The sequence below is a fragment of the Cheilinus undulatus genome, linkage group 23 (assembly GCF_018320785.1).
Source record: "Cheilinus undulatus linkage group 23, ASM1832078v1, whole genome shotgun sequence".
Lineage (NCBI taxonomy): Eukaryota > Metazoa > Chordata > Actinopteri > Labriformes > Labridae > Cheilinus > Cheilinus undulatus.
Window position 1 is genome coordinate 16,997,618 of NC_054887.1, and position 22,768 is coordinate 17,020,385.

General features: G+C 39.7%; 1 protein-coding gene across 5 annotated transcripts in view; it reads left to right on the forward strand.

Annotated features, from left to right (window-relative positions):
* The window catches only part of cacna1c (calcium channel, voltage-dependent, L type, alpha 1C subunit), a 285,780-nt gene extending 263,094 nt beyond the window's left edge, over positions 1–22,686 (forward strand). For all 5 annotated transcript variants that reach the window (XM_041781270.1, XM_041781272.1, XM_041781269.1 and 2 more), the window contains 14 exons: positions 1,007–1,134; positions 1,234–1,330; positions 1,724–1,826; positions 3,465–3,566; positions 3,681–3,808; positions 3,993–4,127; positions 5,067–5,431; positions 7,820–7,939; positions 8,032–8,159; positions 8,273–8,370; positions 8,511–8,607; positions 8,766–8,874; positions 8,964–9,132; positions 9,912–22,686. In XM_041781270.1, the coding sequence (XP_041637204.1) occupies positions 1,007–1,134; positions 1,234–1,330; positions 1,724–1,826; positions 3,465–3,566; positions 3,681–3,808; positions 3,993–4,127; positions 5,067–5,431; positions 7,820–7,939; positions 8,032–8,159; positions 8,273–8,370; positions 8,511–8,607; positions 8,766–8,874; positions 8,964–9,132; positions 9,912–10,400 (2,268 nt within the window). In that variant the 3' untranslated portion in view covers positions 10,401–22,686. The remainder of the gene's footprint in view (positions 1–1,006; positions 1,135–1,233; positions 1,331–1,723; positions 1,827–3,464; positions 3,567–3,680; positions 3,809–3,992; positions 4,128–5,066; positions 5,432–7,819; positions 7,940–8,031; positions 8,160–8,272; positions 8,371–8,510; positions 8,608–8,765; positions 8,875–8,963; positions 9,133–9,911) is intronic.
* Positions 22,687–22,768: the final 82 nt, after the last annotated feature.

Consider the following 22,768-nt stretch of genomic DNA (forward strand, 5'->3'; position numbering starts at 1 on the left):
TCAGGAAAAGTGCAAAAAACAGCTTCTCTACCAAGACAAGCTTTCAGTGTGGCCTTTTTCACTTGTTTTAATAAAGAAATGGGGCTCAGTTCTGATAAAACTTCAGGTATACTGTAACTACAGCTAAGCTAATTGCAACACCAGCAGCAGTCCTTATACACACGCACTTTCAGTGCACCTAAACGCCTCCCAAAACTGTCACAACCCCTGCCAAAGCAAGTTAGGAGAAGAGCAAAGACATCTTTTCTGTCATGAAAAGCTTTCAGTGCTGTTCTTTGCTCTTTATTTCATAAAGAAGATGGTGAAGCTATACTACAGCTACCTTCGAGCTAAATGTTAAAGAGGCGGCAGCCATTGCTGCCCTCTCCCAGTACAGCTAAACCCCACCTGTAACTACTGCCTCATTCTCCTCAAATGACACTGATTGGTTAGGTCCATTTTCAGGCCTGTCACAATTGTTTCAGACTGGACCTTTTCAAGATGGAGTTTTAGGTAGCTGCCACAAGTTAACAGTCTGATAATTGCTGCTTTACATTCAAAATATGAGAATGTGTAATCAGAGTTCTTAAAATGTTTGACTAAATCTTTAAAAGATTACCTTAAATTGAGTTTTCCATCAAGTAAATTTTATGGTAATTTTCTGAATTGTTTTATGGGTTATAGGTATAATAATTTAATTGGAAAGGTAATTGCAACTGCAGTTAACAACATTATGTTATGTAAAGCCACATGCACTCGTGGTGACTATCCCAGTAAGTTTCCTGTTTTGTTTGTTCACACCTGTCTCTTACAGCAGGAAGTTTTCTTGCATTTTGCCTGCCAGTAAAAGAGAGATGAGGTAGGGGGAAATACTAGGGGTCTAGCTGGAAAACTTTCAATCAAAGTCTGGAGGTAAACTTGTCTGTTTGCTTTCACACATGCGGCTCACCCAGGAAGTTGAGAACATTTTCAGGAGTGTTGTTCAAGTGTAAATGGGGTTTAATTTCGGATTCCTGACTCTCCACAGATCATCAACCTGTTTGTGGCCGTCATCATGGACAACTTTGACTACCTGACGCGTGATTGGTCAATTCTGGGGCCTCACCATCTGGATGAATTCAAGAGGATATGGGCTGAATATGACCCAGAGGCTAAGTACGTTTGCAGTGACAAGACATGTCTTTAAATGGTTCATTCTTAATTAGTAGAGGATGTTTAAAGTGTTACTATCATCTGATCCTGTGCTGTTTGCAGAGGGAGGATAAAACACCTGGATGTGGTGACTCTGCTTAGGAGAATCCAGCCACCCCTTGGCTTTGGAAAGCTCTGTCCACACAGGGTGGCCTGCAAGGTAAAAACATGCAGGAAGAATGTGCACAATATTTTTACAGGCTTAGGTTTTTTTTTCTTTCTGAGGGAAGAACAAATTTGATGCAGGATGTTATAAATAAGCAGAAATTAATCTTGTACTTGATATTAATGTGTGCCAATAACACCTTCTACAATGACTCAAATGGCACACTGACAACATTTCTACATCAAGAGAAAACATTCAAGATATTTAGACACTGACATCTCTCTGAAGGAAAATAAGTTGTGACCAGAGTGTCAAACTGCTGTCTGTCTTATTTTCAACAAACAGCCTCCTGCCAGCATCTATTGGCAGCTGACTTGTTGTACAAGGACGTTTACCTCTGGATGATTTTATTTCTCACAGTTTAACAAAATCTGTGCTTTCATGCAGCGCCTTGTGTCGATGAATATGCCTCTGAATAGCGATGGAACGGTTATGTTCAACGCCACACTGTTCGCCCTGGTCAGAACAGCACTCAGGATCAAAACAGAGGGTAAGACTCTGATGAGGTTGTACACATTTCTGTGAACAAACTGTGCTGCAGTAATGAGTCATAAAACCCAGAAATGAATTAACATTTTAGCACTGTGTTTCCATTGTATATAATCTATGGGATTTTTAAATTATTTTCTGTTAAGACGCCCTAAATAATGTTTGTGGTAAGCACAAGCTTTAGAGTATCCAAAGTTTGATCCAAAAGAAGTGCCTGGACTTCTTCCTCTTAAAAGGGCTTCTTCAGAACTAAAACTGACTGGACTCGAAACACAGGCCTCTGAGGGAGATATTTAACACTTTTTCTATAACATATTACAGTGGTTTCAAACTGGTCTAATGTCAGAACCAATCACCACCTTCTTAATGACAACTCATGACCCAAATTGTGGATTTTTTTCAGTCATAACCAAATGGTTTTTATTTTGTGTATGTGTGTTTTTATGAAAAATGGGGCAGCTTTGACTTGACTTGGAACAAAACATGAAGAAAAAAAAGATGAAGCCATGGTCTTGAAAATTAAAGCACATCACATATTGTTGTTACATTACACATCCTGGAAAATAGCTTCATTATACACTTTTGGGTCCCAACCCACCAGCTGAGGAGCAATGACCTAAGATAAATATTAAAGTGTCCCACTTGTGTATTCCAAGGATTTTTTAAACATCTTACAAAAGGTAGTGGCTCTCAAGTTGCTTAGTAGGACTGCAATATGTTGGTCACACAGAAATGAAAGTTTGTAGAAGAGGTAGGACCACAAAATAAGTTTGAAATAGAAGGGCCAGAGAGATATTGCATGGCATATGCAGAATGATTTTTCTAACTTTAATCAAACAGTTGCTTTTAGATTTTCTCTGTCTCAACTGATGCAAGAATACTTTTAAAGTGTCTGTGGCTTTTTCTTTCTGCCTGAAATCCAGTACTCTGCCAGTGATGCTGATTGCTTGTTTTGTGCAAGCCTGAAAAAATGGTGCACCACCTTTGCTCATAACATGAGGTTGCCCAAAAATCATCTTGAGCAAACCTTGGACTAAGTGAAAAATGTAGTATCAGTGGACACTGTCTGCTCTTTGCATTTACCTATTTTTTCTTTTTTAAAGAAGAAAGAGACCATTTGTGTTGTCTGAGTGAAGAGCAGTGTATATGTTAGGCAGTAATGAAAGTATCTGTGAATAGGAATAACTTCCAAAGCATTAGTAGTCTACTCAAAGGGTCACTTAAAATGACCTCAGGAGCCTTACCCAGCCACAGAGCCTCCAGTTGAATATCCTAGTTGTGGGTCCTTTATAGAATAATATTAACCTTTTACTTTAATTTTGTTTGTGCCTTAAAAATATGAAAGTGGTGTTCACTTGTGAAGATTTTCTTAATCAACCAAACATGAAAGTGTCAAATGTTTTCTTTTTTCCTCACTGAGCTTACTTTCAGCATTAATACAAATCCAGTAAAAAAAAAAAAACACAGGATTTTTTGTTGTTGGATCCCAACAGATGTACTATCCCTGCAGCTCTCTATTGTTACAAGTATCCACACATCTGTGTTTATATTTTTGAATTTGATAATTTTGTGATAATACAGCTAATACAACTTAGGAAATGCTTTTTCAAACCGAGAAATTGCAACTGTTTGTGTTCAGGTAATCTGGAGCAGGCCAATGAGGAACTGAGGGCAATAGTGAAGAAGATCTGGAAGAGAACCAGCATGAAGCTCTTGGATCAAGTGGTCCCTCCTGCTGGTGGTATGTTAACTTGGCAACACAGCTTCAAGAATACAAATATTCTGTGTGTTTTCTAAAATGTGTGGTCATGTTTTTAACATCAGCTTACTATAAATGTTTTTTTCTTTCTTGTAGATGATGAGGTTACAGTTGGAAAGTTCTACGCAACCTTCCTCATTCAGGAATATTTCCGCAAGTTTAAGAAGAGGAAAGAACAAGGGCTGGTGGCCAAGGTGCCCCCCAAGACTGCCCTCTCTCTGCAGGTGAAAAAGACACAGATGTCACACCTTTGAATATATTTTTAAATCATGATAGACTGTATAATGGTGCATATTGTGTCTATCATAGATGACTTATTTCAGGGTTTTTAGTCTAAAAATAAACATGTTGGTCAGTGTGCTACTCTACAATAAGTGCATTGCTACAGGCTGTTTGCTCTGTTTGTAGGCGGGCCTGCGGACATTGCATGACATAGGTCCAGAGATTCGGAGGGCCATCTCCGGAGATCTGACCGTGGAGGAGGAGGTGGACAAAGGCCTGAAGGAGCCTGTGTCGGCTGCATCCGAGGACGATATCTTCAGGGTAAAGGTCGGATACACACACTCTCACTCACTCTCCAGAGAGAGAAAAAGAGAGAGAGAGAGAGAGAGGGATGATCAGCAATCAGCGCCCAGCTTGAAGCCACATTACTGCTCCATGCATATATGCAGAGATGCTTGCATGTGCTCTGAGGTTCAAAACACATTCAGCAAGCCTCATTTTCCACTACATAGCTTGGCTTCAAATTATTGCATAACCCAATTTAAATAGTTGTCAGGATGCATTGATGCAACTCAAGGAAAAATCCTAAATTAAATACGTGACATTCAGTTGCAGATGTAGAACTGTAAGTACAAATACGCACTGTCTCGTCTTCATTTACCGGTAAGTAATGCAAGTTATTAGCCTCCTTAGAGAATGTAATTGCCACATTAATGATTCATTTACGGCTATATTTCATTACATTCACTGACTTGCATGTAATACAGATGGAACACAATAAGTGGTCCTCAACTTTTAGAGCAACACAGTTTAATTTGACCTAATGTAATTAAAGAATCGAAACACCCCTCTTTGAGTTATCACAAATTTGATTTGATGTTGATTATTAAGGTTAATGATAATCATGGAGATTTGAGTTAGGCCCTAGATTTGGTGCCTGATGCATTCAGTCTCATAATCATTCTGCTCTCATATCAGGGATCTTCATCATTTAAAATCAGAAACCTGATCTAAGGTAACATTGCTATACAGACTCTGCTTTGCATTACATCTTGGCTGAGTAAGATTGTGTTGATGCTGGTAGTGAGTGTTATTCTAGTCGGATTTAAAGATGATTTGATGAATACATACATTGACCTTGCTGTCTTTTTACATTATTCTCTTCGTCTTATCATGTCTTTCCTACACTCTTTTACTTTCTCCAACTTTTCGATTCCTCTCCCCCTCTTCTAATTCAACCTTTCTCCTTTCAACCCACAGCGTACAGGTGGGCTGTTCAGCAACCACGTCAACTACTACAACCAGAGTGATGGCCGAAGCTCATTCCCACAGTCCTTCACTACCCAGCGTCCCTTGCACATCAGCCAGAAGGGCTCACCTTGTGAAGGCGAGAGCCCGTCCCACGAAAAGCTCATGGACTCGACCACTTTCACCCCTTCCTCTTACTCCTCATCTGGCTCCAATGCCAACATCAACAATGCCAACAACACCGGCATGGCTGGAGTGGCGACACAGGGAATCAGTCGATTCCCAAGCCCATCCATCAGCACTGTGGATGGACACACAGGGCAGCCGCTCACCCCCATCCTGCTGCCAAGATCATCGTGGTGCTTTCCTCCAAAGAGGTGATTACAGGCCAAACTCAATCTTATTAAGTTTCTGTCTCTTTGATTTCTATCAGCTAGCCAGCTAACAAAATGAACAACATAATAATCAGTGTAGACATAAACAGATCTTCTATTTTCTTCACCTTTCTTGCCCTTCCTCCTCTCTTTCCTTGTCTTTTGTGTCTGATGCCAAGCAGGACGTGTTTTTATGACACCCTTATGCGGTATGTTGCCAGGGGACAGAGAGAGACAGTGTGTGTGTGCTGTTGTGTGTGTGCTAGTCCCCTAAGTCTTTACAAAAAGGTTTCATTATGCTACATAAAACAGCATTGCTTTCAGGGTGCTGTAGTGAGACTTGTTGCTATGCACATAATGCTTTAGTTGCTATAGCAAAAGCCTCAGTGCTGGCTCTGTGCTGCAAATAAAAAATCTGCTTCCAAAGCCATAGATGGACGGTTTGGTGCGTCAAGGCCAAACCTGTCCGATCAAAAGGCTCTAAATGCTGCTGTTCTCTGCTGTTTTTATTATATTTTATGGCAGGTCTGGGTTAGACTCTCTGGCTCTGCTTTTGGTCTGTGGCCTGTGTAAAAACTATGTGTGGAAACGTCTGATAGCTCATAGTTATGATATCGCCACTGTGGCTCTAATAGCTCAGTAAAAACTTCAATGATAAGGCTGTTTTATAGAGGCAGGGGTCTAATGTTTGAATGCCTGTTCCACAATCTGTCAGATAGTCTGCCCAAAAAGTCAACAGCAAGATATCTCTATATACACTATGTGGACAAAAGTATTTGGCTGCCTGACCATCACGCCCACAGGGACTGTAATGACATTGTGTTTAAATGCATGTACTTTAATGTGGAGATGCCCTCCTTTACTTATAAAAAACTCCACTGTTCTTAGAAGACTTTCTGCAAGATTTTGGAGTTTGTCTGTGGGACTTTGTACCTTCATGATATTTACAGTGTTACGCAAATGAACATGTACTTTGTATGACTAGATAAATCATATTTTTATACATGTAAAAATGACCTTACAGAAAGATTACCAGGTGTAACTTATTACCTTATTACAAGAAGACAGTGGTAAAACTGAAGAAAATGTGTCTAGCTGTGGGCCAAGGATGTGGACTTCTATTCTGTGCAAAATAATTTTATTGTAGAAAATTATCTAGCTTGTATAGAAATGAGGCCCACTGATGAGTAATTGTTAAAGGTATTTATATGGGGAGTTGATGGCGTTGTCTTATTCTGTAATAGGGCAGTCGCTGCTATGGAAATTAACGCTCTATTAGGAAGATAGCGTCAGCTTTTCATTGCAAATTTACTTCAGTTTTTTTGATGTAGTGTCAGGGTAACATCCACCAAACTAGAAAGTGAGCTTGATCACAATAACTCAGAACAATCAGATTTTAATTAAATTCAGTTCTAACCCAGAGTTTGCTGAAGATCCCTGAAATAACGAAGGATTAAAGAGACATCTTGACATTTAGAAATTTGACTGTTTTCTTGACCAGATAGTTCTTGGGGAAAAAAGACCATTGTTTTAATTTTTTGCCTTCAAAAACACTGAAAGCAGTGGACAGTGATAACTGTGAAATACAACATTTTTAGCAATCTGACATATTTGATTTTGTGATCAATATGGTGAAGAAGACAGGATTACTTTTTGATTGTCACTATGTCTCCTTAAAGTTCGATAGGTTGACAAGACATCTTTAGATTTCAAAGGTAATACAGCTTAACACATACTAAACAGACTCTCTTAACATAGGCAGTTTTAGATTACAGCTTTTAAAAGACTGAAAAGGCAGCTTTTGATTATGTCTTTGGAGAAAAAATGTTATCTTGGTTACTTCCTAAAGTGCATTTACTTCTATGGAGACGAACAGAAAAGACAGCATCTAATTCCAGGGCTTTATTAAGTCTTCACTCTGAATTATGAAAACTACTTAAAAAGTACTTGTTTAATTTCCCAGCAGGCCTTTTAGTATTGGTTAACAACATCAGCTGTTACAAGCAATTATCTTGTCTCTTCTAGTCTTTGTTTTTTAAAGATGTCTTCGCCTCAGTTGTACTATCATTTGTCATATTCCAGATGTTTCCTTTGGTGCTTTTTAACATTTTGCTTCAACAAATAAGTTCCCACCTGCTTCTCGTCCTCCTTTTCCTCTTCTTTTTCTTCCTCTTATCCTCCTCCTCTTCCTTTGTCCTACAAACCTCAGCAGCCTTGTCAGTCTCTCCTCCTTGGCTCCTTGATTTTTTTGCTAATTACTGGTTGCTTCTTTTTGTGTGTCTGTGTGTACATCTGTCTCCACATTTGTCTGCCTCTTTCTCTGTCCATGGTCTATGTTTATGTTCATTTTGTTTGTTTGTCTGGTTTGTGTGCTTGTCAATCCATTTGTAGCTCTGATTCAAGTGACAGCCGTCTGCCAATCATCCGAAGAGGTGAAGGGTCAACAGAGGAGACGTATGATGAGACCTATGGTGACGACAGGGAGGACGACCACTCACTCTCCTCTGACATGTACTGCTGAACCTCACACACACGTACCCTAAACGATTTAATTTAGTCTTTAAGTCATAACTCCTTTGCATGTGTCTGTTTGTACTCATTAGGCTGGTGTATCATGATGAAACATGTAAGCAGTTGACTCCCATGGAGGGAGGAGAGGAGGTAGAGGACAGAAGAGGAGGAGGAGAGTGGCAATCTCCCAGGAGAGTCTTCCTGTGCCCCACTTCTCTAGGTGAGTAAACACACGTGCAAATTATTTCCAAATACCTGAATGAAGAATCAAAAACCTATTTTCGAATTATTTCTGCATGTATTGATTTTGCATATTTGTTGTGTGCATTTCAGGGCGGAGATCATCCTTCCATCTGGAGTGTCTCAGGAGACAGTCAAGGCCAGATGTCTCCCAGAAGACGGCTGTGCCTCTACACCTTGTACATCATCAGGTAGAAGTCTCCAACAAAATAAACCCAAACATAATCTCACACTTGCACAGAAACAAGCAGTGTCCATGCTGTGTTCTGCATACATAATCCCGCCTCCCTGCTCCTCTCTCGCTCTCTCCCTCTGCTCTCTCCTCCTCCAGGCTCTGGCAGTCGCAGGGCTGAGTCCTCTACTAAGAAGGAGTCACTCACCAACCCTCTTCAGCCGGCTGTGCTCCACGCCTCCAGCCAGTCCCACAGGTATACTGCAAGTTCACTTATACTTTGATGTGGAAAAAGTAGGCCACTTAATTCAAAATATTGAAATTTACACTGGATATTTTTGTAATAATGCAGCTTTTTTATTGTGATGAATCTCTTCTTTTTTAATGGCTCCTTCTTGTGTCTTTGTTTTCCAGCCCAGGGCAGCGATGCCTCCTACCAGCGGGTGCCCTCTCTAAGGCTAGAGGGTTCCAACTCCCATGAAAAGCTCAATACCAGCCTGCCCTCTGTGAACTGTGGGCCCTGGTATGCATAACCATGCCACAATTGTCTAAATAGAAGTTAAAGTACTTTGGAAATAATTGTTGTTAAAACAGCAAATGTGTTGCTTCTAGGTATAGCGACAGTAATGGAAACAGTCGAGTGCCCAGTCCTAGTCCTGCTCCTAGTGTGTCAGTGCCCAATCAAAGACCACCACGACCGGTGTCCCTCACAGTGCCCTCGCTACTGGGAAAAGACCCCAGCTCACTGTGTCACGGCAGCGCAGGCAGTCTGGTTGAGGCGGTGAGTTTTTGTTTTCTTTATTATGGAAACAGTTTGCTTAAATGGTAGTATTTCCCCGGCTTAAATCAAATAAAAAAGTAACTTATTAGGAATGCAAAATATTATCAGCCTGACACCATTGGCTGATTTTAGCTTAAAACGGCAATTATCTGTATCAGCAGATATCAAAATTTGTTGCAGGTATTTAAAACTGACATTGACACAAAAACTTTGTCACGGCAGTGTATAGTTATATTAATACCAATATTCAAATATTTTTTCAGCCCAAAAACTTCAGTCCTTTGAACACACTTTCATGTATAAGGACGAACAAAGAAACAAACTTGAGTACTTAAAAACGCTAGATTATGAACAAAGAAAAAGACCTCAAGTGGCGTAGATCTGTTGATCCAGTCTAAAACTTTAAAAACTTATGAGTATAAATGCCAAAAATTTACAGTCAATATATGCTGAATTTCACACCCAAAATATTGGTTTTAAATATCTGCAACAAATTTTGATATCTGCTGATACAGATAACTGCCATTTTAAGCTAAAATCTGCCAGTTGTATCAGGAATCAGAAAGGCACTGTAGGCTAAATGAATCTGTAAATATCGGCATATCGGATATCGGCAAAAAATCCAATATCGTGCATCACTATCATTTATTAAAGCTGTTATTAATTTTTTTTCTCGTTAAAGTTTTTTCTTTCCTACTCCCTCATTCCACTCTCCTGATCTTTCCCATCTTCCTTGCTTACACCCTTTCCATTCCTCTCCATCCCATTTTCCTCTCAAGGTGTTAATATCTGAAGGTTTGGGTCACTTCGCCCAGGACCCGTCCTTCATCGAGGCAACCAAAGCCGAGTTGGCCGATGCCTGCGACATGACCATTGAGGAAATGGAGCATGCAGCCAACAACATTCTCAACGGCAACACCGCAACAACTGCCGTGTCCAGCACATCCTCCACCTCCCAGCACAGCCCCAATGGCAACCTCCTCCCCTTCCACACAGCAGCAGCAGCAGCTACGCACAGAGACCGAGCGGTCAGTGAGGGCGGGGGAGATGCAGCAGGAAGCCGGGGCTCCCTTCATGGGCCGTCCTCGGTGGAGGAGAGGCAAGAGCTGCTAGCAGGGGCAAGGGGACAAGAGGAAGAGGAGGAGGAGGAGGAGGCGGAAGGGACGGAGGAAGGGCATCACAGAGGCTCAGTTGTGATTGGAGGAGCACGGCAGAGGAACAGCGGGCTGTTGGAGGATGAAGATACGGAGTGTGTGACGAGTTTGTAGGAGTTGGCTTGACAGGTTCGATCGGCCGACTGGCCCCTCTGACATCATCAGAGACTGACGCCTGTCAGTGCTGGGTAACAGCGCCGCAGCTGGCTCTGTCTGTCCCCGCCCCTCATACACTCACGCACTGTCTGCCTCTCTGCCAGACGGGACTGCTCTGGACAATGGCGGCCAGTGACGCAACCTTCAACACCTGGTTCTGACTTTGTTGGTTTCTATGAGTTTGTACGTGTGTTTGTAGTAAAGTAAACCACTCTATACTCTCTACTATCTCAGTGTATGCCTGTGGGTGTGATCTTTGATTTTCACTATTTGTACGTATGTGTGAGTGCTCACGTGTCTGAGTGCGTCTCTAAAGTGCCTCACAGTTTTCTCATGTCCTCAAAGTGAAGAAAAGTAGAAAAGAGGGGAAAGAGGGAAGAAAGGAAGCAAGGAAGCAGGAAGTCCTTTTATGGATTTCCTGCTGTTAACATAGTGTGTTATATGTTTTCATTTCTCTGCCTACTTTGATGTTGTGTTATTGTTGTTTGTCTGGCCGCCATGAAGCCAGGTAGGGGACAGCAGACCAGCCTGTGGGGGGGGTCAGTTATGGATTCAAATCTGACCACACCCTTTTGGTTCACTAATGATGAAGCGCTGTATTGAGTAAACAGGGGTGAAGAAAACCCTGTTTTAAGTCTCATTTCTCTTCCAAAGCTAAGGAACCTTGGAGCACAGCCCTGCCAGTCTGAGGGGGGGATTAAGGTGACATGCCATCCCAAACCAAGGGAGGGGAGAATTTGAGGGATGGACCAAGGGGGCAACAGGCCAACAGGAAGCTAGCCAGCTCTTTCTCCTGCTGGTCAGTACGACTCGGACGAGAGACACTCACCTCGTCCATCACCTTGATCTGGCTGCACTTCTTCTGCTGCTTTTTCCTTGTCTGACCACGCCCACTCCTCTCCAGGAGCATTTGGTGGCTAAGCAGAGACAGCGAGCCCCCTTTTAATGCCTCATACCTCGCCGTTCCTCACTCCTCCCTTCCCTTCTTGGTTGATCCACCATCCGTCTCCTTCCATCGCTGGGTTTTTGCTTTTTCAGCCCTCGGGAGGTGTCCAACAGGGCAACAGAGACGGAGGGTGGAGGAGAGAATGGAGTGTACGATTGAATAGAAACAGACTCTGGGCATGGATCTACAGAGGATCTGTCCGTCAATCAACCTCACTTCCTTCTCCAAGACCCTCCTCTCCCTCTCAGCGTGGGATCCTATTGGATTTGCTGCCACACACTCTCTCTACAGACCACGCCCACTATGTATTTAACAGTTCAATATTGTGCAAAACTGGCTAGCCATGACTATTTTGTTTTATATTCATGATGTTGTTGTTTTAATTTATCCTTGATTTGTTTGCACAATCGGGGTGCTGGTCTTATAAATGTATTTTTGCTCGGTTTATTTTAGGAGAATTTTAAGAGGTTTTAAGTATCGAAGCAGGGCGTAGTGTTTGTGTGCGAGTGTATAACTATTTTTGTGAGTGCGAGTGCGTGTCTGCGTTTTAGTACAGAATGTATGCACGTACGAATGTGTGAGATAGTGTGTATCTAAAAGAGGGGTCTTTCTCTCTATCAGTATGCACCTTTTACAGATTGTATCTATTTATTTATTTATTTTTCCCAGAAGAGAAAAAAACGTGTGCAAGGATGCGTGTTTGTACGCGTGCCTGTGTTTGAGCGGTTACTTATGTATTCTAAAAAGCTGATTTTAAGCCTAGACAGTAAATTAAGGTAGCATTAAAAGTATGGTATCGTGTGCGTGAGAGTGTGCAAGAGTGTATGTGCGTATGTGTGATAATGGGCCTCCTTAACACAGGGTTACCATGGACAGGCATGCTTCCAAAGCTTTGTGATTTCTTTAGCACGGTTTTTACTTTTAGCCAAGCTGCAGAGTCAGAAGCCACTCTCTCTTTGAATATAATCACCACATAACATTTCTTTATTTTTCTGTTTAGAGGTACTAAGGCGTACAGTCTCAGAACGACAGTAAGGTTTACAGTTTCAGTGTTGCAGCTTGGCACGAAGGTAATGAGCCTTTTGGCAAATGCTGCTTTTCTTCTTTATGGTGGATGGTTGCTCTGAGTAGTAGACGCATTAAATTCACACTGCCACAGTGACGCCTTGTGAGTGGACGGAGGATGACGCCTAGATTGCTCAGCTAAAACACATCATAATGTCACAGTGTCATAATTTAGACGTAGTTTAAACTCCAAATGAACTATTAGGGCTGGTGTACAGATGCTGCAAGACTTCTGAATGACATTTTTGTCTGAGGTCTGCTCATATCAAAAAACATTCTGATTTATTGTCATTGTTAGAAATTCACTTTCTGTTGTATCATTGAAATACTTCAGGCAGAACACTTACTGGTTGTTGATAAAATGGGATTGTTAAAAAAGATAAAGATCCGTTTGGAGGAGAATTTATCCCCACAAGTGATTTTAGGCTTTTTTAAACTCCTTGTGTTGATTTTAGATAGCATGCTTTTTTCAATATGGCAAAGGTTTGGACCTCAGGCCTCATTAGATAACACAGGGCACAGGCCTCTCTTTGATATATGTATTAACTTCTCCAAAAGCATTCCTTATGTTGGTATCACATAAAGTTTGGGCAACTTTATTCTATTAGTATACCAACATGATTCAGTCAGCTTGCTTTAAAGTCACGTAAGAAGAAACGCTTGCCTATGAAAACATAATGTTGTTATATACATTTCTAATGCAGCAAATTTAAAAAGAAACAAACTTGCAGGATCAAGAAAATTTGATGAGTTGAACCTTTTTTGGCTTCAAATAAATCCAAATTCAGGAAGTAGTTCTCACTTAAACTGATGCTAATTTCCCACCCAGAGAAACACGTCCGCTCATAGTCATTTGCTTTACTTTACTAATGAACTTGCTGAGCTCTCACTCCTATGAACGTGTAGGAGTGTGAGCTGAGGAGTGAGAGAACCTGACAAGTTTGTGTCACGAAAGGGTATGCATGAACACACTGCCATACACTGCATCCTGTGCCAGTTACAGACTTCTGACATTATTATGCAAACTAAATGTGAATGTTGAACGTGTTTTAAGTGGCAGTGCTGTTATTTTGTGATTCTGATCGTACTGCAAACTCTGAAGAAGTCTGTGTTGTCATAGAAAACCCTGACTGACACCGACTTTGTTTTTTTCTTCTTTTTAAATCATTAATGAAATCATCACTATTTCTGCCTTTCTTTCAGTTATTCCAAAGCACCTCATTAAAGAAGTTCTTTACTGAAGTAACTTGGTACCATAAGCTAACAGGCTACCTTGCGGCTAGCAGCTCACTTTCAGTATAAGCTGATTTCTTTTGAAGTCTAAATGTTGTGAAGACGGATATAAGGGGGGGTGAGCGTTTTAATGTGCATGTAAGGAAGCATATGCTTTCTGTTTTTGTTTCTACTCTTTGGTCTATCAGCCCTGGTAACATGTATTAAATGCTGAATTTTATCTTAGTACTATTCCTGTATTTTAAGCTGGCAAATGACTACTAAATCCTCTAAATTAAATGTAGCTTTTGTGTCAAAGCTGCAAGAGAGAAGCCAGCGACTGTCTTTGCTGCTTATAAACTATTTTATTAGCAAGAATAGCAACAGCTATTTATGACAAAGATATAATTAATTACTTTAATCAATTAGTTATCCAGCACAGAAACATATGGAAACTCTAAGCGGATGCACATCCTTGCATTTTATTTTGCTCCATTTTCCTGTAATAACGAGTCAGTTTTGGTTGTTTTTTTCAGATCAGACTTTTATCTCCAGGTAACACTGGTTTTCCAGCAATAAGTTAATTGCTTAAGATTTTAAGAAAAAAACTAAAAATATTTGTGTTTTCAAGGGATGAGTTGAAACCCGATACTTACAGGACTGAATTACAGCGCAGATATCAGTCCTCAATTTTGATACCCAACCCAAACAAATGAAAGGCAGGAAAATTGGAATGGAATTTGTCTGATTTATGTGTTAAATTACACCAGGTTTCCTCTTCTTATCCCATATTCAACCGGCATCTAGACATTTCTGTAAATTATTTACAATACCTAGACAGCTTTTAGTCTCCCGTTGACTTCCGACACAGTTTTTTTTTCTCTCAAAAGTTTTAAATCAGGCACCGTTTAGACACTGGCACCATATAAAAAGTATTGATTTAGCACCGGTATCAGAAAAAAAAAATTATACGCATCCCTAATGTTTTCATGGGAAAACCAGTGTTTTTATTCTAAGGCAAGAAAATAAATAAGCAAGGAGCCCAAAAAAACATCCAAAATGTGGTCATTATCATGGGGAAACAGAGTAAAATATATACGGATGCACGTACTTTTAGGGCCTGTAGAAGCTTTACGTTTTTAGGATGGAAGGGTCTTAAATGTTCAGTGTCACTTTGAGGGCAACACTGTATTTGAAGGGGTATACATTAGACTGGTATGAAACCTGTCGTTAACATGAGGAGGCCTTATGAATGTTGTCATTAAGTGTCATTTGGTCTATCATCACCATTAAAGTAAGACATTAAGAGCATACTCACTTCCTCATACCACTGCACCACGGGACATCCCAAATCAAGAGTGGAAGTTTTCAGTGTACTTTGCACTCTGACTGCCCTGCAGCTTTTTTCCTTTCCTGGAGAGCAACATAAGTAAAACTTAATCTTACTCTACTCTCCCCTATCGTTTCCAGTCTTTATGCTAAGCTAAGACAGCTAGCTACACCCTTACCTAACTGTACAGAGAAGCAAAAAGGAATCAGACAATGTCAACTTTGCATTAAAGGTGACACAACTGACCAAATGACACTTAATGACAACATTCATAAATGTTCATAAAGCCTTGAAAGGTGTCATGTCATGATTATAACAGTGTCATGGTAGTCTAATGCGTACCCCTTCAAATAAAGTGTTACTACTTTGAGTAGTTACAGATAAAAAGAGCATAAATGTTGCACTATAATTAGTTTAAATCCTTTCTTTGTGTTCCTAAATATGTATTCAAATCCTCCAGACAAGCATACTCATATCAGTGAAGTTACCCTGCATATCAGAAGTGCCAAACCTGGCTTCATTGTGTCTTTACAGAGAGATTCAGAGGTCTGTGGTGCCCCCGTGTGGACTGGAGCCGACTTGCAGTTTTAATGTCGGCATGAACCATGAAGTGTTGTGTTGCAGTTTATGGTATGAGTGGGTGTAATCCTGCATCCCACAAGATATGCAAAAACAATGCAATAACTATGACTGTATACAAGGTTCCCGAAGTAAATATACTTGTGAAAGTGAAAAAATCACTATCATGATTATGTACTTTTTCTGTTTCATTTTTAAGTAAACTCAGTGGTTTCCATGCCAGAGAAACCTAACATACTTGAAATCAGGTACGTTGCAGTGCAGTATAGATGTATTTATTTCTCTTTCTCATGCCAGGGGTTTGGATCGGAGTCTGCAGTCAAATGTGTATAGAGACAGCAGCAGGAAGTTTTAGCCTGTGGTTTAACATCCAGTCAAGTGAGATTCAGGAAAAAAAGAAAAACATTGTTGAGGTAAAACACACTCGATATGCTTTTGACCATATCCCTTTCGCTTCTTCGATTACAGTTCAGTTTTCAAAGATTTGAGCTACATGGGCGTAGTGTCAGTATTGCATGAGTTTCACATGTTGACTTTGAGTGTGCCAGGTTTTTGCAGTTGTATTGTTTTTATCAGGTGAAGTATCATATCACAGTATAACAGAGTAGCTATTTCTATTCAGTGTACATATGATTGAAGACAGTATTTATCCTCTACAGAGACATCTGACAGTACTAGTGGGATATTTGGGAGATGATTTTGCATATCTTGTGTCTTATGGGCTCATAGATTTTTTTAATTATTTACCCTCAGAAGGACAGAGCTCATGTTTCTAGGACTGTTGCAAGTTAAGAGATTTAAAGTATTTTTCCCCCTGTTTAGACATGTCATTATTTCTTCTTTTCCTACATGTTGCCGTAGTCTCTGTCTTTCTCTTCTATCTTGTTCTTGTCTGACATGTGGAAGATGGACCAGTGGGATAGGACATAGACCCAAGTTCCCCCTTTTATTGCAAAAATGTTGGTGAAATAAAATCAGGGCTCAGAAAAAAACAAATAGAAGTTAAAGTAGTTGGCAAAAAGACATTTTCATTGCTTAGTTGCTAAAGCATAAACAGGAGATATAAAGACACCCATGCAGTTAACTTAAAGCTGTGTCCCAATTCCATATCACTAAACAATGTAGTGATAAAATCAAGAAGATTATAATAGCTGAAAATGATTTAACATTCTATCCTATAATGCAGCGCACAACAGAAACTGGACAAGTCCACCTCCACTGCTGCAGATATTGTAAGGATAAGCATTGCAGTTTGGAGGTTCTTAGATAAAAATAAATTTAGAACCTGCAGGCTATAAGCTCTGACAGCCTCATGTTTAGAGCCTAGTATGGGCCAAACTCCAAATATTCTTGCCACTTCATTTCTCACAATTTAACTAATTAAATGCTCCTTCCCATAGCTCTTTAACAGCATGCCCCAACGTTTTGAAGCTGGCTTTCTGTTAAAGTTACTTCAACATCATTAGGGTTTCTCTCAGGCTATGCCCCTTCAGAACCAAAGATGACTTTATGCAATTATATTTACTCTCTAAATACAACACCTGGTGGGGAGTAAACTGACCCCAATATATGTGCAAAATGTGTGGAGGGGCCCCTTAAAAGGTTAGATTACAGTGGCACTTTAAAAATCACATCTTAATTATCGTTGAAGGAAAACATGTAATACATTCATGTTTCATAAAATCTGTTATAGGTCAAATCTTACAAACTAATCATAGATTGGAATCAGACACGCTGCATGCATGTGGTAAGTGACATGGAAATGGAACTAAGCGTAATTAATTAGCTGTGTCTCAATTCAGGGGTAGCATCCTTTGAAGGAATCAGCCTTTGTAGCCTATTGGGGTTTTTCTAGTACATTGAGCAGCTCAGCTCTATCTGGTTTGACTCGGCACAGCAGCCCCGAGCTTCCCATTTGAGGGAGCAGTCCATTCACATCATTCCTGTGACATCAGCTCGGTGCACTTGGGCCCTGCTCCAAAGCAGGACCATTCTGATTGCAGCTTAGAGTAGCCATCGTGGCCAAACTGGTGGTAGAAAAATAAATTAGCACGGCTTGGTTTCGACTGGCATGGCCAAAAGTCACAGTGGAAAGTCCTATATAGTAGGGTGGTCTACTGAGGATTCCCCTATGTTATCCTTTCAAGCAGAAGAACCGCTCCTGTCTTTTAGCAACCTTGACAGCTGCACTGGAGCAAGCTAACATCACCGACGTCATATGATTACTTTTAAGATAATTGAGAGTTTTAAAGCCCTATTTGGTTTTTAGCATTAGCACTTAAAACCGTTTATTGGAGTGGAAACCGATGACCTTGGTTTGAATTTACCTGGCCTCTTGAAAGTGTGTCAGTTCATTTGAATTGGTATGCTTTGAATTTGAGGAAATGTTAGGCCAGTAAGGATGCACCAGATGAACTATTGTTAAAGCACCTCTGCACCTTTCAAGGATGCAGCCCCCAAATTGAGACTAAGCTCATTTTTAAGTCTGTCCTTATCAACAAGTAACTCTTAACCTTAACCATAGCTAATTCCCACATCACCAGGGCTATAGAGCTAGAACTATTTAATGTTGTGTATGCGTTATTAAAATTAATCACTTCAGTTTTGTAGGTCATATTACTACTTTGAGTCAAGTCTTTCTTGCATTTATGTCTCTGTTCTTTTCACCATGTTTTTCAGTAAGTAGCCTGTTTATCAGGCTTCTAATCAGACCGATTGGAAGCACCTGATCTCCACCTGCAGTTCATTACAGTAAAAACCCTTCCCACTGCCATAAAGTCAAATTACAGTAATGCCCTCAAGTGAGTTAGACACTGGTTTCTGACTGATGACAATCTCTTAGATGGTCGGTGATAATTTGATGCTTTGGGTGTTTGTTCTGGGTAAGAATGTAAGATGGAGAGTATTTTTGAAGGTTTATTTCACCATGTTTGACATTCAGGCTTCTCCAAGTCCTGACATGGTGAATTATATATCCAAGTAATGTTTTATGTGCATGGGGATATAAAGTATTGGTCCTATGTGAATGATAATATCTTTTGTCTCACCACTAGCTAATGATTGTATATTTTTATATACCATATATACCATTCTATAGCAAGATATATATGAATATATAATATTTAATCACCAGAATGTTAGAGTAAGAAAGAGGCAGGACACTTATTTGGGAATGTAGTTTATGAAGCGTTGGTTATGAAATGTGTTAAATAGACCTGCTAAAGTCCAACTTTATTGACTGTTTTTTGACCAAAAGAGGCCAGAAGGGAGTATTTTAGACATATTTACTGAGGAGAAAACATGTTGAAGCTGCTGGTGTTCACATGAATTGTTTAGAACAGGCTAGGAGCATTCCCAGACCATGTGGCTGATATGAAAACAGATCATTTCAATGTAACACCGATCACAGCGAGGCTACCTAAATGTTGTTTTCAGTCTGGTGTGACTGCAGACGTAGGAGGCTCTTAGTGTATAGATATGAATACTATAAACCAGCCACAGTTCACAATTTCAAGTCTTTAAGCAGCAGAGAGTTTAAGATTTCAAACACGTTTGCTTCTGTCTTATCTTTATCGTGAAGTGTGCTGAAAGACACAAACCTACCAGCAGCCTGTCAGCGCAGGTCTGGACATTTTCCTACTGTAGCACCGAGAGACCAGTCTCTCTTTACTAGTCCTACATCAGCAACTCTTACTGTACACTTTCTCAGATGCATCAATTAAGCTTTTAAACCATCAAACCAAAAAGATCCATTTATCAAGGACTAGATCTCTCTATGCGTTGAGCTGTGAAAATCATGTAGCTTTGTTTTTTTCTTCCTTAAAAAAAAACATCTGTGCAGAAAAAAACCATATTTACTGAAGAAAGAAAGTGAAATTTTCATCTGCAGACCAACGTAATCTTTTTTTAAAAATATATGCAGCAGTTAAAAAAGGATTAAGTGCGTCATAGATTACTATATTCAATTTTCTGGCAGATCTTATTTAAAGTTGTTGAAGCTGTCTACATTGATGCTGATACAGTTTTACTTCAGCAAAGCTGAGCAGCTCAAATTTGCGTCTGCTCAGTATAAAGAAAAGATGTCATCCTACATGCTTTAACTTACAGTATTTTACACTCATGTTTAAATAGTATTACAGTCGTGTGTTTATCCTGAATTATAAACAGATATTTGTCACTGAATAACATGTGTGAGTGAAGCTTGAACTTTCTGGTTCCAGATTTCCTTCATGTGCATCCACCGTTGTTACGACACATGTAGGATCTATTTTCTTGTACACTGAAATGCTTGTTTGATCCTGACAACATATTTAAGAGGACTATTTTGAATACAGATTTTAATTTTCCTTTTACTAGGTTTAGAGTTTGCATTGCCTGTTGTAGGAGTCATAAAAGTAAAAGATCTCCTGTTTTTAGAGGAAGAGAAGAGGACAGTCTGGTTTTGTTGTACAGATGCTCATGGACGCTTTAAGTGTTTAGGAGTGGAAGGGAAGGTAAAATATATTATTGAATACAACTTCATATTGCAACTATCTTCTATTTTAGATATCAGATATAGAAATACATATATAGAGATGACAAAGAAAGATAGAAATGGTATGTTGTTTTTGCAGAGGATCAAAAGAAGTGTTCTTGCAGGCCTTTTCTGCACCTCTTTTACTCGTATTTCCATCAGCTAAATGTTTCATCAAGTTTACAAATCACTGCAGATAAGTTTCCTTTCTTATGAGAAATTTGAAAAATTGAAGGTGAGCCTTTTTTGTTGGATGCTGCCAGTGCTAAGCATGCTTTAGAGGGGAAATATAGCACATGCAGGGGGATTTTAGTGTGGTAACAGGATTGCAAAGTAACATTTAATAATCTTTTAGAATTTAGAAACTTAGATATCTCATGAATCTTGTTTAATTATGAAGAAATGCATTACATTAAGGATTGGTGGTCAACTGAATTCAAGTAACACATCTGATTCAGTCTGCAAATTACAAATGATACAAATTCATATTCAAGATTGGGATTGCAAACCTATCACAGTGTTACTAAGTTTTACAACCTAGATCAGGTTGAAAAACACAATGTGCAGGGTGCAAGTAGCCTAATGGTAATGACTGATACCCCGTATACATAGGCTGCTGTTCTTGACATGTGTTGCCCAGGTTCAAATCTGGCTTGTGGCTCCTTTCCTGCATGTTTTTTTTCCTAGTTCTTAACTCTCTCTGCCGTTATATCTACAATAAAAGCCCCAAAAACAAAATCTTAAAAACAAAACATGTGCTTTACTAGCTCATGGTAATACTCAAACACAGATGCATGTAAAAACCTCACCAAAATTCCCTCTAGATGAAGGTGAGGAACACAAATATGCTTTCATTCAGATATCCCACTTCCCACAGGGGTTTCTGGTCCTAAATTGAACCAAATAGACAATATTTGCTTGCCCTGTAGATTTAGAAATGTAGGTTAGTTCTCTTTTATGTGTAGCAGCACCTACAGCAGCAGCCCCCTCTTGAGGACGACTGTTAGTGTTGTACGGACCTTGAAAGCCTCACTCGTTCCTTCTATTAGTCATTCATACACTTTGATTTATAATAAAAGAGATCCTAGTTTGCACATATATAAAATAAATAAATCACAAGCCTGACACAGAGTTTGTTCCACTTTTTTGGAGCGTAATGCTGCAACCGTAGGCTCGTGATTGAGTTTTCTGTACCAGCTTCTTCAGCTTGCAACTCAGCTTCACGACGCAGCAGCTTTACGAATGTCTCTGCCTCCCTGCACCTGCTACTTCTCTCTCTAATGTCACTCATAAGAGCTACTTTACACTGAATGATTTCATCCCTTGAATGTTGGACACAGTGATGCTCATACTGGTGCACTTACATATTTTAAAAGGCTACATTAAGTATTTACAAAGCTGTTGTTTATTTTTGGATATTTTATTGTTTTTGCAGCCCTTAGTGGAAGAAAATGTTGGTTAGTTTTGGCCAGCACAGACATAAAAGATCTTATTTTAGCTCTTGAAACGTGGATTCAGAGTGGTTTTGTTGCTGAAGAACTAGATCTTATATGCCTGTGTGTGCAAATGAAGCTTTAATGAAAGACTCAGCCCATGTGAGAGCATCTGCAGCGTCATGTTTTAGTGTTTTCTTGCTGGTGTGAAAACGTCTGTTTAACAGCATGCAGGTCATTGTTTCTAGGAGAAACAGCAGTGCTTTCTGTTCCTTATTTTTTGACAGGGCTGTGCACTCCTGTCCTGCACCTGTCAGTAGATCTTGTTTGTAGTCTGAGCTCATGCAAAGTGTTAAAGGGCCTTTGACAGGATGGAGCAGTCTGCTCGTTTGTGTTCTTTTCTGTCGGAGCAAAGTCTGTTTTGTGCAGAGCGAGGCGTTCACACAGAGACCAATTTGTTGTAATATTAGTAGTGAGGCTACTGTTAATGTAGTATTTAATAACAGCACTATTTATGGTCAAAAAATGAACTAGAGTGTGTTATTGTTCTTGCGGTAGCTTTGGAGGCAGGTGGCCATTTTTGTAACTTGAGTTCTTTAACATAAGCCACTCCCCCTCTGCTTTGGAGGGAATTTATTGGTTCCGAGGTTGCCAAACGACGCTGGCCCAACATCATTTGGCCCCCTCAGTAACCTTGTCGTCTCCTCTGTGATGACTGCACGGTCTCACAGTCGACACCCTTTTTTTTTCCTTCTTCTTCTCTTTCTTTTTTCTAAAGGAGAGCTCTTGATTTTTTTTCATTCATTTCGTTTTAGATTTTAGAAAGGGAAAGAATACAAATCAAATAAATCAGAATATTAATTCAATCACTTTTTCTACTCCTATTTTCAATAAAAAGTGAAACGAAAAACCAAACAAAAAGTTGATTTGTAAATAAGTAATGTACAGTTTGTATCTGTAACTTGTCAGTCTGTCATTGGTGACAGAGTCTGTCTTGCTTATAACGCACGCTACCAGTAAATAAAAAAAGGAAAAAGTATATTTAGACTGTATGGTCCCTTGAAAGCAAGTTTTAAATTAATATCTGATGTATATTCCTGTAACATTGCATTTTTATCTGAGGAATGATGTTATTAAAAAATTGCAAATAAATTGCATTTCCTACAGCTGTGTTTCTCACTTCTTTCATGCTTTCTCATCAGTTCTCCCTCTTTTGTTGTGCTTTTTATGTATTTACCAACTCTGAAA